We start from the raw sequence: 15,974 nt of genomic DNA, 5'->3' as shown, positions 1-15,974 counted from the left end.
GGCAGTCAAACGCTTAAACAAAAATAATGAATTGTTGCTTACCTTTCCTGTGTAGCCAAACTATGTAAACTAATGGAAGAAAGATGATGAAGACAAGAACCCCAATTATGGCTTTTAACAAGACGTCGTTACAGGGACAGTTAGATTCCTCAGGACCTAAAATGATTGGCTTTTTATTAGAAATTTTAATAAAGGAACATTCAAACAAGGTTTGTGATGATTCTGACCGATACACTTTCCTCATTACGCGGCTTAGGTCTGTGATCATAAAATACGCACTCTAATTGGCCAGGTAAATGTATTAGGAAAACATCTGGCGCTACTCTAGCTGTAGCATTTTTGAAAAAAAACTGTGTTCAATGAATGAGTTGTGGACAATCGGATCCTTGTGTTTGCCTAAAGATTTTCAGGATCGCCTCGGGGCAAACATCGCAGCCCGCTAGAAAAAATGTATGGCGAAAAGCAGTTTCAAATTCTAAAAAAACAGTTTTTGGGAAAGGTCGCTTTTTCGCCGCTTTTCAATCAGAAATTGCTTCGGATCACACCGATGCAAGGGATGCGTAAGGTGTAGTTAGAACAACCACGAAATATGTAGCAAAGTCGACCGAAAAACGTAACGTTTCTCCGTGCGCAAGGTTTATTGTGAAACTAACAAATATTGTGTATGACTCGCCAAGGAACAACTCATTAAAACCTTTTCAGTTCTGTTTAAATACGTTAGGTGTACCTCTAGCTATTTTCTGGGCTTGGTAATGCCAAAGAGCGCTGAAAGAGCTACCTTGAAACAGCAGGAGATTGAAATGGTGTGCTTGAGCATTAAATATTATCGTGATACATTAAATTGATTTAACACCTACTTTGCTTATTTTGTTCTTATCTATATCTGCAAGAACGAACCAGCGTTAATGATCGGAATCAAAGTGAATCTTTTCTTCCACGAGGTGATTATGTACAAATAGGTCGCTTAAGGAGCGATGCCACAACTGAATAGACGTCTACAGTTTCTGCAGGACTTCCCCTGATCTTGCCTTTCCCTAAAAGGAACTCGAGGAGAGAAGTGGCAGCTCAGAAACGTTTGGAATTTTCTCAAACAAACTATCGCTTGACCAAGGAGTTTCCTCGTGTTTTTCATCGCTTATTCCATCGTTTCAAAGAGCAACAGCTTGGCTAAAGAACATTTCCATCACGCTGGCAACGATTTTTCTCCCTTGCGGAGGTATATTTGTAGACGCCGTAAGTTGTTTATTTAATACGTCGACAAGTATGAATACAGGCTATGCATACATAAATATAACTGATAAAACTTAAATGAGTTATTTTCTGGCCATTTATGGCTAACTTTGTAGTAAGTCAAGACCTTTCCGCGATGACGATTTCACAATAGACCTCACGCAAGGAAAGAGCTTAACGGTATATTTTATAACATATTTCGGGTAATTCCAACCAAGACTTACACCTACCATGTATTCAATTATCTTAATTCATCTATGGTAAAACTACGGCAAAAAAGCGTTGATCTCTCTCAAAAATCTTTCTTTTGCACATCGCAACTGCTTTTCGTCATACATTTCTCTTTAGCGTGCTGCAATGTTTGCCCGGTGGCGCTCCCAAAAATCTTTGTGAAAACGCAAGGATCCGATGACTAGCAACTTATTTATCGAACAAAAACAACAACATTAACATGACGACATATCCCTAAAAAAAATGAGGAGCTGATAAAATATATGTGGAAAACAAATAGAAAAAGTCCATCATTTTCGAAGACACCTGTAATTAATATTATGAAATCTTACTCCTAGGATTTCATGGTAATGAAATTCAGTTTGTCTCCTCCTCGATAATAATTATAAGATCACCTTATCACGAAGCATTTTGAGATGATACAGAGTACTTTTAATAATCTGGATGAGAATGACTGATTTGTTCTGTCTGTCCCAGCCCCTTCTCAAATCGTTTTGCGCATTTCACATTAAACACTCGTTGCTTTTTTCAGCTAAAGGAATTCACTGAGATCCAATCACGGTCTCCATATTTGCTCATTTCAGCTTGGTCTTAGACAATTATTTTGTATTGTTTACCTTGTGTTGGGCTGTCCAAGCCATCTGTGGGTATCAAAACTTGTTTTATTGAGGCTGGATCGACTTTAAAAACTCCGAATTTGTCTTTCCTAGCAGCATCCGACAGGAAAGTCAAAACATGGCTGACAACTACGCTTTGATTGAGCTTCATCATGAAGTCGAGAACAACACTGCCACACCTTGAGAAGGACACAGAAGAGTACATAAAAAAACTAGAACACCAGTTTAAAAGTCACAACCTTTATACCCCAGTGACTACATTCAATCCTGAAAATGTATTAAGTTTTTTCATTAGAAGTTTTCTTTCCTTCAATGACTAATAAAGCTCGATAGAATGAATCTGATGTCAATCAACAGCTGTCCGTCACATAATACATTTGTCAAACCATGATTATTCTTCATCACCAAAGACAGCTTAAAAGCAAAAACACGCGAAGTCGAGCTTAAGATCTCTCTAGAACACAAATTTGGGTAAGCGTTTCTGTGGTTTATTGTAAGAAAAGAGCTCTATCTTACCTGGTGTGTATGCTATTGGCGGATAAGCAGCCAAAGCTAAGGGCAACTTGACAAGCCTAAAAGGATGTATGAGAATATAAGCCGGAAAAACAGGTATGTTCCAATGCTTCTTACATTAATGAAGGGCGTTAAAAATGCATCTCTTTATCAGAAATAAAAAATGGTTTACTTTCATGAACAATTTGATTACGTTTCCTCTTTTTGGCAGTGTCCCATGAATATCATCATATAGTTCAAGTAGATTTTCTCACCACATCTGGAAATCTCGCAGCAACTTCTGAACGTTTGCTACAGTTCTCCTGTATTGTTACCGTCAGGTAAACTTCTGTGATTTCTGAAGCTAAAGAAGAGCCACGTCCTTTTACTATTACAAAAGGCATGAAGACCCTTAATTCAGAGAAGCTACTGAAAAGTAGTTCTATCCAACAAAGTTCAGCTTGAACATTGTCGAATTGAAACAGTCCTTCGGACAGAATGCGCTACTGGGTTCGAGAGAAGTCTTTATTTCAAGACTTTAATTCGATTTTAAACAGGTAAACGTTATGATTCGTTTTTATCTCAATTTTTTTTATATTGATTAGGAAACGTCTCAATAGAATAATGCTGAAATAGTTTCTCATATTTTATACCACTGTGTCCCGTACGAAATTTATAGTTTACGACAAAATTAGTAAATCTTTGTTCGAAGATAGCCAGCTCAGCATATTGCAAAATCTAACAAAGTTCTTAGACAGATAAAGAATATTTTTCTGTGTCTGTGTCTTCGTTAATTTTGGCAATCCTTCCATTAGATAAAGTGTAGCTTATAAAGATCTTTTGAATGACCTTTAACAAGATTCTCATAATCGCATATGTTTACACAAGGGGAGAGGCATTATCGGAATACACAAAATTTTGCAAATAATTTTTCCAGTTTTGATATGTATTGAGCAGTCTATGCAATTACTGGTTACGAGTGGGCAGGCGGACGCTAACTCACGGATCCTTTCATATAAGGGCGTTACTCAATCCACTCTGTACCTCTTACTAAGATTCAGTTGGTGAAATCAACGTACGTTCCATTTCAATCAATTAGTTTTAAATGTCTCCGAAAAAAAAAAAAAAAAAGAAAGAAACGAAAAATCATTTACCTGTGGGAGTTGTAGGGGATGGGGTAGCAGCTGTAGGTAATACTGGATTAAATAGGAAAAAATATAAAATATGGTTTTTAATGACGACGTGACATTTTTAATTTCGTGTATTCGTTGTACCAAGCATATAGCACTGCTTAATAATAGAAGCAATATCTAAGTCAGAAGCTCGACTTACGTACCTGGTAACGGGGAGGACCTGAGTTCTACCAAACTGCACTTTCTAAAACTATTATTATTTCCAATATCATTATACTATTAGAAATATTGATAATCGTGGATTAGTAAAGTGCCCTCGCTACAGCTTAAGAATGAATATTTTTGTTTAGGCAGTGTATAATGAAACCTAAAAATATCGAACGGCGGCGTGCCTCACACTTCTGAGTGTAGTAACTCGTTCCGTTCGATAAAATACGTGCAATACACCGAATGCAAATATGGCGTCCAATTTGAGTTGCCATTGTTCTGGACTGACTAGCTTCTCACACATGTAATAATCCTCTTGTATTTCCACGTGAAGACGAGGCTAGTCAGTCCAGAACAATGGCAATTTAAATTGGACGCCATATTTGCATTTGGTGTATTAATCTAAATATCTTCCCATGGCATCCAGACCAAAGCGAGTCTCCCTGCAGTTCTTCATTGAGCTAACTAACCAGCGGGATTCAAAACCCTTGCGTGAAATCGGGGTAAGTGAAGAGCCAGTCCAAGGTGGCACATGAAACCCGCACAACAATCGGAAAGAAGCGATATGAATAGTATACGTGCTCTTAACGTCGAACACAATTATCATGATTATTATCATGATCATTATAAAAGGCATTAAATAGTGTAAGGAAATACAGAAAGGTTCATAAAATCTAAGAAAAAATTAATTTCAAAGTCTTAAACTCAAAACAACGACAGACTTTGACTATCATACAATAGACTATCAAATTCACGTTTGGGAAAATGCCAAGTGACAAAATTAAAGTGTAGTTCTCGTGTAGATAAATTTCAATATGGAGCCTAACGTGTTCTTCCTCTTTTTTTGATATCAAAAGCCAACGAATTCGCGTTTTCCTTTAAAAAAATATTAGATGCACTTTTTCAAGTTAAACACACTTAATACAGTTAATCCGTATAATTGAGTTCATCTCATTTATCGTAAAATAGTACATCATTCATTTCGGAAAGATAATGCCATTGTCTTCATTATATCATGACCTTTTTTCGCATTTTTCCATTTAGAGACAGTTCTCGCACGCCTTACAAAAAATTAAAAAACCTTTGAGGGTTAGGGGAAAGCTAATTAAGCCACTTGCTTAATGTCTCGTATTTTCTTTAGAATAACAGCGAGACTTTCTTTAAAATATTGTGGACATAAGTAGGAGACGCGATTGGAAATTTTTTTTTAAACATTTACAAATTCAACTTACCAACCAGTAGCAACAAATTGCCGGTTGCATTTCCCAGGACATTTTTTGCAAAACAGATATACCATCCTTCGTCACTTAGAACGGCGCTTTGAACCTCCAAAGTTGAGGTTATGGCTATTTTAGTACCATTGGTATCATTTCCTTTAAACCACGTAATGACAGCCGGGGGGTTTCCGATATCCACAGGGCAACCAATAGACCTATCTTCTCCTAACACCAGTTTAACGATAGAGCTTGACTGGGTAGATGATGGTTTATCTAGATACGAAAAGGTAACAGAAAGAACTGTTGCACTCTCAGTGAAGACGGGTATACAAAACTACCAAAAATCACAGTCTTCAGTAAATTGGGTCAAAAGCAAAAACCTTTTTCTATCCCTTATTCCCTCCTTTCTGCGGTAAATCCTTTGTTTTACCACACCCCATTCCATACCCCAGAAATATTTAGATACGTCAATCGCTTTGAGGCATGGAGGGAAATTACCGCAAAAAGAAACCACACAAGTCACTTCGCTGAAACTGCACTCAAGACCGTAACTTTGTGTACTTACACTGTACATCAATAAACATCGTCGTAGAGTCCATTCCACAAATGTTATTTGCAATGCATCTGTACTCTGTTTGAAATCTTGTTATGTGAGTGATGTTCAACAGCCTTCCTGCCATAAACCGACCACTTTTAACATTCTCCCAAAAAACAGCAGGGGGAGGAGACCCTCCAGTCGCATTGCACTCTCTTGTGACATTTGTACCCTCGATGACTGTTAAACTCTGTATCTGTTCCACGGTAACTGGGACTTGAGGGAATATTTTCAAAGAAGTAATTAATCAGCAGACAATCAGCAGAAGGTTTCACATTCAAAAGCTATTCAATACTTCAATATGGTGATCTTGGATTTTAATTAAACATATTTCACTCTTACCTCGAGCCACAGTAACACTATTTGTGCTTGTCATATTGTCAACTAGCTGAAAAGCCACGCAACTGTAGATAAACGTTTTGTCTCGTGATATTTTCTCTAGCCATGTCCCAATCTCACTAAAACCGACCTCTGTACCATTCTTAAGGAGCATATAATTATGAACTGGAGGATTGGCTTCAGATGAGTTGCAAGTGAAAGTCACCCAAATGTCGACGCAGCTATTCTTCCATGTTGCGTTTGTTTCCAAAGTGACATTACCTGGTTTATCTAAAAGACAAAAAAAAACAAACGAACAATAATAACACATCAGGTTAAATAAATGATGCTTCCCTAGAGGCAATAATATATGAAGCACAAAATAGGTATTACAGGTTTTTAGTTCCTCTACTGCTTTTAGTTAAAATTAAGTTAGAAAATGAGACATTAAAGCAATGCGAAGACTCTGGTAAATTTCTCATTGCTGATTTTAATATCCATTCCTTTTTGTTTCTAGTCACTTTTAATGATCACGAATCCTCAAAACTCAGACTCTTAAAAGACCACTTTCAACCCCTTAGAAATGTTACTTTGCGCAATTCTAACGCTATACAATTCTAGGCTATACAATTACCCATAGGTATGTGATCCTACTCAAAATAAACATTAGCAAACACCGCATAACATACATTGCTGAATGCAATGGTGACCAATGGTCAAGGAATGATGGGAAAGACGTAATGTACATGTTCTTACACTGCACGTCGATGAACATGCTGGTAGAATTGCTTCCACAAGTGTTGTTGGCAATGCATCTGTACTCTCTTTGATATCTTGTGATTTTACTGATATTCAGGAGCTCTCCCTCAATGATCTGACCACGTTTAACATTCTCCCAACGAACACTTAAGGGGGGAGTCCCTGCTGTCACCTTGCACTCCTTTGTCACATATGTTCCCTCCATGACTGTCACTTTCCGTATTTGTTCTACGTCAACTGGGACTTAAAGGAATAACATTAAAAAAGTAATTAAACAACAAGTGTGTGTCACCTCAAATAGGTATTCAAGGCGTCAAAACGGGAATTTCTCGTTTTTAAAATAAACATACCTACCTTTCACAGTTATAGTAACACTATTTGTGCTTGTGACATTCTCAACCTGCTGATAAGCCACGCAATTGTAGACGAACGTGTCTCCTCGTGATATTTTCTCCAGCCATGTCCCACTCTCACTAAGACTGACCTCTGTACCATTCTTAAAGAGCAGATAATTATGAACTGGTGGATTGGCTTCAGTTGAGTTGCAAGTGAAAATCACCCAAATGTCGACACAGTAATTGTTCTTTGTTGTGTTTGTTTCCAAAGTGACATTATCTGGTTTATCTAAAATAAAGAACAACAATAACAGCAATAACAACAGTAACATTGATACGTTAGGATAAGGTAGATGTTACTTCCCCGGTTGCAACGATAAAACAGGTACAAATTAAGTGCCGCAGGCTTCTATTTCTAAGGATGAGGACCCTCTGATAGGTTTAGTCAAAGTTTAGGTCACGAAATGAGACACTAAAGCAAAGACATGGGTATGGTAAATTTCTAATTGCTCAGTTTGAGCCGCATACATCCCTTTAATGTTCATGACTCTTCAATCATGAAAATCACATTTTCAATCAAAAAGCGGATATATATATTTAAAATAAAAACTACAGATATATATATTTCAAAGAAAAACTACAACCACCAGATAATCCTTCTGCTAATCCATTAATAATAAAAGTGATGAGACATTTTCATCGGATAATCTGATAAACCTCTTATATTTCAAAATACACATTCTAAACGGGTAAACATGGAATAAAAAACATTGCTGACAACGAATAAAACAGAAATAATAAGAAACAGGTAATGAACACATTCTTACACTGCACATCGATGACCATGGTGGTAGAATTGCTTCCACAGCTGTTGTTTGCAATGCATCTGTACTCTCTTTGATATCTTGTGATGTTACTGATATTCAAGAGCTTTCCCTCAATGATGTGACCACTTTTAACATTCTCCCAAAGAACAGTTAGGGGAGGAGTCCCTGCTGTTACATTGCACTCCTTTGTCACATGTGTTCCCTCCATAACTGTCACTTTTCGTATCTGTTCCACGTCAACTGGTACTAGAACGAATGTTTATAAAGAACGAATTAACTAACGAGCTGGTGTGACTTCCAATAGATATGTAATGCATGAAAATGGATATCTTTCCTTTAGTACATATTTCAGTCTTACCTTTGACAGTCATAGTAACACTATTTGTGCTCGTGACATTATCAACCTCCTGATAAGCCACGCAATTGTAAACAAACTTTTCTCCTCGTGATATCTTTTGCATCCATATCCCATTTTCACTAAAACTGACCTCTGTACCATTCTTAAGGAACATATAATTATGAACTGGTGGATTAGCTTCAGATGAGTAGCAAGTGAAAGTCACCCAAATGTCGATGCAGCCATTGTTCTCTGTTGTGTTCGTTTTTAAAGTGACATTATCTGGTTTAACTGATAAAGAAACAAAAATACATTATGAAAAATAAAATAATGATGGATCACGTGTGCATAACTTCTTTTTTCACTGGTTCTGCAGCAATGACATATAAGGTAAAAAGTACAGAGAGGGAGCTGCAAACTTCATATCCTAAAGAATTATGGGGGCCATCGGCTATATGTTTGGAATATTTCATTCAGAAAATGAGACACAAAGGCAAGAGGGAAGATAAAAGCAAAACTCTATTGTCCATTTTAATTGCATCCCTTTCAATTGTTTTTATCCAAATTTAATCTAGAGTCTCTTGACCTCAAAAAAACACATTTTCTTTAGAGACTCCTAAGGAAAAAGGCAGCCTGCCTGTACAATCAGAGGAAAACCATCACCAGATAGGCCCACTATGCTAAATTACTTATCGGTTGATAATATTAATGGTTGGGACATTTTCAGAGGATATATCTGATCAAAATAATTATATCCCGAAACGTCCATTTTCAACTACATATGAATATTACTTTAGTGACTTAGTTCTAACATACAATTGCTTACTGATATGTGACCTCACGCAAAGTAACCTCTCACGGCAAACATCGCCTGACAAACATTCTTCAACGAAATGTTTAAGGAATAATGAGAAAGACATAATGTACTTGTTCTTACATTGTACATCAATGAGCATGGTGGTAGAATTGCTTCCACAAGTGTTGTTCGCAATGCATCTGTACTCTCTTTGATATCTTGTGATGTTACTGATATTTAAGAGCTTTCCCTCTATGATCTGACCACCTTGAACATTCTCCCAAAAAAGTGTTAAAGGGGTAGTCCCTGCTGTCACATTGCACTCCTTTGTCACAACAGTTCCCTCCGTGACTGTTACATTTCGTATCTGTTCTACGTCAACTGGAACTTGAAGAAATAAAATCAAATAGAATTAAATTAAAATTAAAGAAGTAACTAAATAATAGTAATAATAATAATAGTAATAATAATAATAAAAATAATAATGTCTTTATTTAGACACGGTAATGTTTAACGCTAAAGAGCTTCTGGGTTCGTGTGTAAATGCAAAAAACTCTAAATGAAATAAATTCAAATGATGATGGTTTTTGAGGAGAGGGGAAAACCGGAGTACCCGGAAAAAAACCTCTCGGAGCAGAGTAGAGAACCAACAAACTTCATCCACTTATGACGCCAGGTCTGGGAATCGAACCCGGGACAATTAAACAGGCAGCATGTTTTACTTGAAATAGCTATTCAAGGTGTCCAAACAAGTATTTTTTTCACGAAACCCACGCGTTTCTACTGAAACGGGACCGAGGCTCTGCGTGACGTCGCGCTAGTTTGCTGACGAGATTAACGGGAGATCAAAATAATAAATGCTAATGTGGGATAAACTGGCCACGATAGTGACGCTTTTATCTCACCCGACATCAATAACATTGATATAATAAACATCACGCAGTCTCTTACGCAAATGCGGGGTTGACTATCGGCAAAAAGCCAAATACCTATAAAAAAGCAACGAAAGCCTGAGGAGAAGGCCGGAGCAAGGGTAGGGGGCGAGAAAATTCTTCTACAGTTCCAAAAATCTCTGTTCGGATGTTAACACTATGGAAATGAAGGCGAGAAGGACCAGGAGAAAAACTGACCTTGCCTATAACCTTGGTGCTATTTGATTTGAGCTCATTTGATTGGCTTTAGATCTGTGATTGACAACACTCCTTGCCTCATGCAAAGGCACACCTAAATACTTAATTATATATATGACGGGCCTCGAGATAAAATCGCATGCTTTTGTCATAGTGTTGGCCATTTCGTTTTGAAAATATTTTAGTCTTACCTTTGACAGTTATAATAACACTATTTGTGCTCGTGACATTGTCGACCTGCTGATAAGCCACGCATTTATAGACAAACGTTTCTCCTCGTGATATTTTCTCCAGCCACGTCCCACTCTCACTAAGACTGACCTCTGTACCATTCTTAAGGAGCATATAATTATGAACTGGTGGATTGGCTTCAGATGAGTTGCAAGAGAAAGCCACCCAAATGTCAACACAATAATGGTTCTTTGTGGTGTTTGTCTCCAAAGTGACATTATCTGGTTTATCTGAGAAAAACAACAACAACAACAACAATAATAACAACAGTAATAACAACAAAATTTGTACATCAGGATGAGATAGATGTTACTTCCCGGTTGTAATGATAAAATAGGTACAAATAAAGTGCCGCAGGCTTCTATTTTTAAGCATGAGGACCCTCTGATATGTTTATTCAAAGATTAAGTCACCAAAACAGACACCAAAACAAAGGCATGCGTATAGTAAATTTCTAATTGCTCAGTTTGAGATATATCCCTTCAATGTCCATGACTCTTCACTCATGAAAATCACATTTTCAATCAAAAAGCGGATATAGTTTGAAGAAAAACTACCACCAGCAGATAGCACCTTCTGCTAATCCATTGATAATGAAAGTGATGAGACATTTTCAGAAGATAACCTGATCAACCACTTATATTTCAAATTGTACATCATAAATGGGTGAACATTAAATCATGAGAAAACACTGGTGACAACGAATATATAAGAAGTGATGAGAAACACGTAATGAACACATTCTTACACTGCACATCGATGACCATGGTGGTAGAATTGCTTCCACAGCTGTTGTTTGCAATGCATCTGTACTCTCTTTGATATCTTGTGATGTTACTGATATTCAAGAGCTTTCCATCAATGATCTGACCACTCTTAACATTCTCCCAAAGAACAGTTAAGGGAGGAGTCCCTGCTGTTACATTGCACTCCTTTGTCACATGTGCACTCTCCATGACTGTTAGTTTTCGTATCTGTTCCATGTCAACTGGGACTAGAATGAATGATTTCAAATAACTAATTAACTAAGCAAAAGGTTTCACTTTTAATAGGTATGTAATACATTCAACTGGGTATCTTTCCTTTAAAAGATATTTAAGTCTTACCTTTCACAGTCAAAGTAACACTATTTGTGCTCGTGACATTGTCAACCTGCTGATAAGCCACGCAATTGTAGACAAACGTTTCTCCTCGGGATATCTTTTGCATCCATATCCCATTCTCACTAAAACTGACCTCTGCACCATTCTTAAAGAGCATATAATTATGAACCGGTGGATTGGCTGCAGATGAGTTGCAAGTGAAAGTCACCCAAATGTCCACGCAGCCATTGTTCTCTGTTGCGTTTGTCTCCAAAGTGACATTATCAGGTTTATCTGAAGAAAAAAACAAACGAACAATATTGATGCATCAGGATACCGTGAATGTTACTTCCCTTCTGTTCATTCATTAATAAGATAAATTGTGGTGACATTTTCAGAGGATATATCTAATCAACCATTTATACTATAAAATATGTTAATTAATTGGCAAATATCAAAGAGGAAACATTGGTGAAACGAATAAATACGAAGTAATGAGAAAGACGTAAGAAACAAGTTCTTACACTGCACATCGATGACCATGGTGGTAAAATTGCTTCCACAGCTGTTGTTTGCAATGCATCTGTACTCTCTTTGATATCTTGTGATGTTACTGATATTCAAGAGCGTTCCTTCAATGATCTGACTTCTTTTAACATTCTCCCAGAGAACAGTTAAGGGAGGACTCCCTGCTGTCACATTGCACTCCTTTGTCACATGTGTTCCCTCCACGACTGTTACTTTTTTTATCTGTTCCACGCCAACTGGGACTTAAAGTATTGAATGAAAGAATAAGTGAACGACTAGCATGTTTCACTTCAAATAGCTCTTTAAGGCGTCATAACGGGGATTTCTAATTTTAAACTAATTCAGTCTTACCTTTCACAGTGATAGTCAAACTATTTGTGCTTGTGACATTGTCAACCTTCTGATAAGCAACGCAATTGTAGACAAACGTTTCTCCTCGTGATATTTTCTCCAGCCACGTCCCACTCTCACTAAAACTGACCTCTGTACCATTCTTAAGGAGCATATAATTATGAACTGGTGGATTGGCTTCAGATGAGTTGCAAGTGAAAGTCACCCAAACGTCGACGCAGCCATTGTTCTCTGTTGTGTTCGTTTCCAAAGTGACATTATCTGGTTTAACTAAGGAAAAAGCAAAACAAAACAAAACAACAATATCAATACACCGGAATAAAGTAAAGTTACTTCCCTAGTAGCTAGGATAAATGTGGTACAAAAAAGGTGTTGCAAGCTTCGATTCCTTAGCATTGGGAAAGTCTATTATGTGTGGTAAAGCTTTAATTATAACATAACCAAAGTAAAGCGAGCGCTCTGATTGGTCAATTTAGCGTCCCCCATTTGCCCATGGGTGTACCCTGCTCACGTGAGCAAATGCAAAGACTACTTTTCCGCGCTTGCTTGCTTTTTCTGGTCGCGTAAGATTTTTTAAATAAAAGGGAACTCTTTAGCTACAATGTATCAATGTTATGTTATAAAACAAAAAGAAAGAAGCGTAAGAGTCGCTCGAGGCGATAGCCGAGAGCGACTCTAGCTTCTTGAGTGCTTAGCAAACCTCCCAAGTGCATCCATAACTCAATAGTGTACGCTGTGGTGTTTACCATTTGTTAATTAGGAGAGAAAAGACACCGAAAAAAACACAAGGGAATGGCAAATTTCTTATCACTCACTTTGAGATACATCTGCATTTAAGGCTTATGACTCTCCAATCTTAAAAACCACATTTTAAATGAAAAAAAAAACAGATACATTTAAAGGAAACTATCACCAAATAGCGCTTCTGTTAACTCAATGATAATATAAGTCATTGAGATCTTTTCAGAGGATGCATCGGATAAACCAGTTTTATTTCAAAAGATGCATTATTAATGAAAAACATCAAATGACAAACATTGGTGAAGTAAAAAATACCAAGCAATTAGATAGACGACGTAATGTACTTGTTCTTACACTGCACATCGAAGAACATGGTAGTAGAATTGCTTCCACAGCTGTTGTTGGCAATGCATCTGTACTCTCTTTGATATCTTGTGATGTTACTGATATTCAAGAGCTTTCCATCATTGATCTGACCACTTTTAACATTCTTCCAAAGAACACTTAAGGGAGGGGTCCCTGCTGTCACATTGCACTTCTTTGTCACATATGTTCCCTCCATGACTATTACTTCCCTTAACTGTTCCACGACAACCGGGACTTGAAGAAATAAAAGCAAAGAACGAGTTTCGAACCCAGCAGGTCTCGCTTCCTGGAGCTATTCATTCATCGATATGATTTTTTTTGTTTTAGACTGCCTTAGTCTTACCTTTCACAGAGATAGTAACACTATTTGTGCTTGTGACATTCTCAACCTGCTGATAAGCCACGCAATTGTAGACAAATGTTTCTCCTCGTGATATTTTCTCCAGCCATGTCCTACTCTTACTAAAACTGACCTCTGTGCCATTCTTAAGGAGCATATAACTATAAACTGGTGGATTGGCTTCAGATGAGTTGCAAGTGAAAGTCACCCAAATGTCAACGCAGTCATTGTTCTTTGTTGCGTTTGTCACCAAAGTGACATTATCTGGTTTATCTGAAGAAAAAAAGTAACAAAATAACATTATTGATACATAAGAATAAAATAAATGCTATTTCCCTAATACCAATGATAAAACTGGTGCTAGAAAGGTGCTGCAGGCTTCTATGTCTTGATAAGCAGGGAGAGCCTTTACTGTGTTTAATCACAATTTAAGTAAAAAGTGAGACGTTCAAACAAAGAGAGGGGAATGGTAAACTTCTAATTGCTCAAGTTAAGATACATCCTTTCAATGCTTATGACGCTCCAATTTCGAAAAACCTCATTTTAAAAGAAATATATAGACATATACACGGAGAGAGGAAATTTATTACCACCTAGCGCCTTCTGCCAACCATTACTAACATAAATTTTTGCCACATTTCTAGAGGGTACATCTAATCAACCAGTTATGTTTAAAAAAACTTCATTATAGATGGGCAAACTTCAAAGAGCAAACATTGGTGACAACGAATGAAAAATCAAGTAATGCGGAAAGACATAACGAACAGGCACTTACACTGCACATCGATGACCATGGTGGTAGAATTACTTCCACAAGTGTTGTTTGCAATACATCTGTACTCTCTTTGATATCTTGTGATGTTACTGATATTCAAGAGCTTTCCCTCAATGCTGTGACCACTTTTAACATTCTCCCAAAGAACAGTTAAGGGAGGAGTCCCTGCTGTCACATTGCACTCCTTTGTCACATGTGTTCCCTCCACGACTGTTACTTTTTGTATCTGTTCCACGCCAACTGGGACTTAAAGTATTAAATGAAAGAAGTGATTATAATAAATAGTTATTTAGTGCGTCAAAACGGGAATTTTTCGTTTTGAAAGTATTTCAGTCTTACCTTTGACAGTCATAGTAACACTATTTGTGCTCGTGACATTGTCAACCCGCTGATAAGCCACGCAATTGTAGAGAAACGTTTCTCCTCGTGATATCTTTTGCATCCATATCCCATTCTCACTAAAACTGACCTCTGTACCATTCTTAAGGAGCATATAATTATGAACTGGTGGATTGGCTTCAGATGAGTTGCAAGCGAAAGTCACCCAAACGTCGACGCAGGAATTGTTGTTTGTTGTGTTTGTCTTCAAAGTGACAGTATCTGGTTTATCTGAAGAAAAAAACAAACAAACAATATTGATATATCAGGATAACGTAAATGTTACTTCCCTAGTAGCAATAATAAAAGAGGTAAAAAAATTTGCTGCAGGCTTCTGTTTCTTAATAAGCAGGGCGACCCTCTACTATGTTTTCAGTCAAAATTTAACTATGAAAACAAGACACCAAAACAAATGGAAGGGTATGGAAAATTTCGAATTGGTCAATTTGAAATACATCCCTTCCCTTTTTTCCCTTCAAATCCAATGTTCATGACTCTCCAATCATTAAAAACTACATTCTCAGACACATAAAAAAAAACTAGATATATTTAGTAAAAAGACTCCTATCAGATAGTGCCTTCTGTTAATTTCTTAATGATATAAATTGTGGCGACATTTTCAGAGGACACATCTGAGCAACCATTTATATTTTAAAAGATCCATTATTGACGGGCACACATCAAAGAGAAAACATTGGTGAAACGAAAAACTACAAAGTAATGAGAAGGACGTGGTGAACAGGTCCTTACACTGCACATCGATGACCATGGTGGTAGAATTGCTTCCACAGCTGTTATTTGCAATGCATCTGTACTCTCTTTGATATCTTGTGATGTTACTGATATTTAAGAGCTTTCCCTCGATGATTTGACCACTTTTAACATTCTCCCAAAGAACAGTTAAGGGGTGAGTCCCTGCAGTGACATTGCACTCCCTTGTTACAGCCATTCCCTCCAT

General features: G+C 37.2%; 1 protein-coding gene across 1 annotated transcript in view; it reads right to left on the bottom strand.

The window, feature by feature from the left end:
- The window catches only part of LOC111334857 (tyrosine kinase receptor Cad96Ca), a 24,292-nt gene extending 8,318 nt beyond the window's left edge, over nt 1-15,974 (bottom strand). The window contains exons 1-23 of the mRNA XM_088728823.1: nt 15,767-15,974; nt 14,978-15,247; nt 14,639-14,884; nt 13,867-14,136; nt 13,512-13,757; nt 12,417-12,686; nt 12,062-12,307; nt 11,562-11,831; nt 11,204-11,449; nt 10,416-10,685; nt 9,236-9,481; nt 8,320-8,589; nt 7,962-8,207; nt 7,154-7,423; nt 6,797-7,042; nt 6,065-6,331; nt 5,693-5,938; nt 5,143-5,400; nt 3,725-3,766; nt 2,846-2,934; nt 2,595-2,650; nt 2,079-2,257; nt 43-156 (exon numbers count right to left, since the gene is read on the bottom strand). Coding sequence (XP_088584949.1) covers nt 43-156; nt 2,079-2,257; nt 2,595-2,650; nt 2,846-2,934; nt 3,725-3,766; nt 5,143-5,400; nt 5,693-5,938; nt 6,065-6,331; nt 6,797-7,042; nt 7,154-7,423; nt 7,962-8,207; nt 8,320-8,589; nt 9,236-9,481; nt 10,416-10,685; nt 11,204-11,449; nt 11,562-11,831; nt 12,062-12,307; nt 12,417-12,686; nt 13,512-13,757; nt 13,867-14,136; nt 14,639-14,884; nt 14,978-15,247; nt 15,767-15,974 — 5,071 coding nt within the window. The remainder of the gene's footprint in view (nt 1-42; nt 157-2,078; nt 2,258-2,594; nt 2,651-2,845; nt 2,935-3,724; nt 3,767-5,142; nt 5,401-5,692; nt 5,939-6,064; nt 6,332-6,796; nt 7,043-7,153; nt 7,424-7,961; nt 8,208-8,319; nt 8,590-9,235; nt 9,482-10,415; nt 10,686-11,203; nt 11,450-11,561; nt 11,832-12,061; nt 12,308-12,416; nt 12,687-13,511; nt 13,758-13,866; nt 14,137-14,638; nt 14,885-14,977; nt 15,248-15,766) is intronic.

This window comes from Stylophora pistillata, chromosome 7 (assembly GCF_964205215.1).
Source record: "Stylophora pistillata chromosome 7, jaStyPist1.2, whole genome shotgun sequence".
Taxonomy (NCBI): domain Eukaryota; kingdom Metazoa; phylum Cnidaria; class Anthozoa; order Scleractinia; family Pocilloporidae; genus Stylophora; species Stylophora pistillata.
Note: the sequence above shows the minus strand (reverse complement) of the source record. Positions and strands in the feature narration are given on the sequence as shown.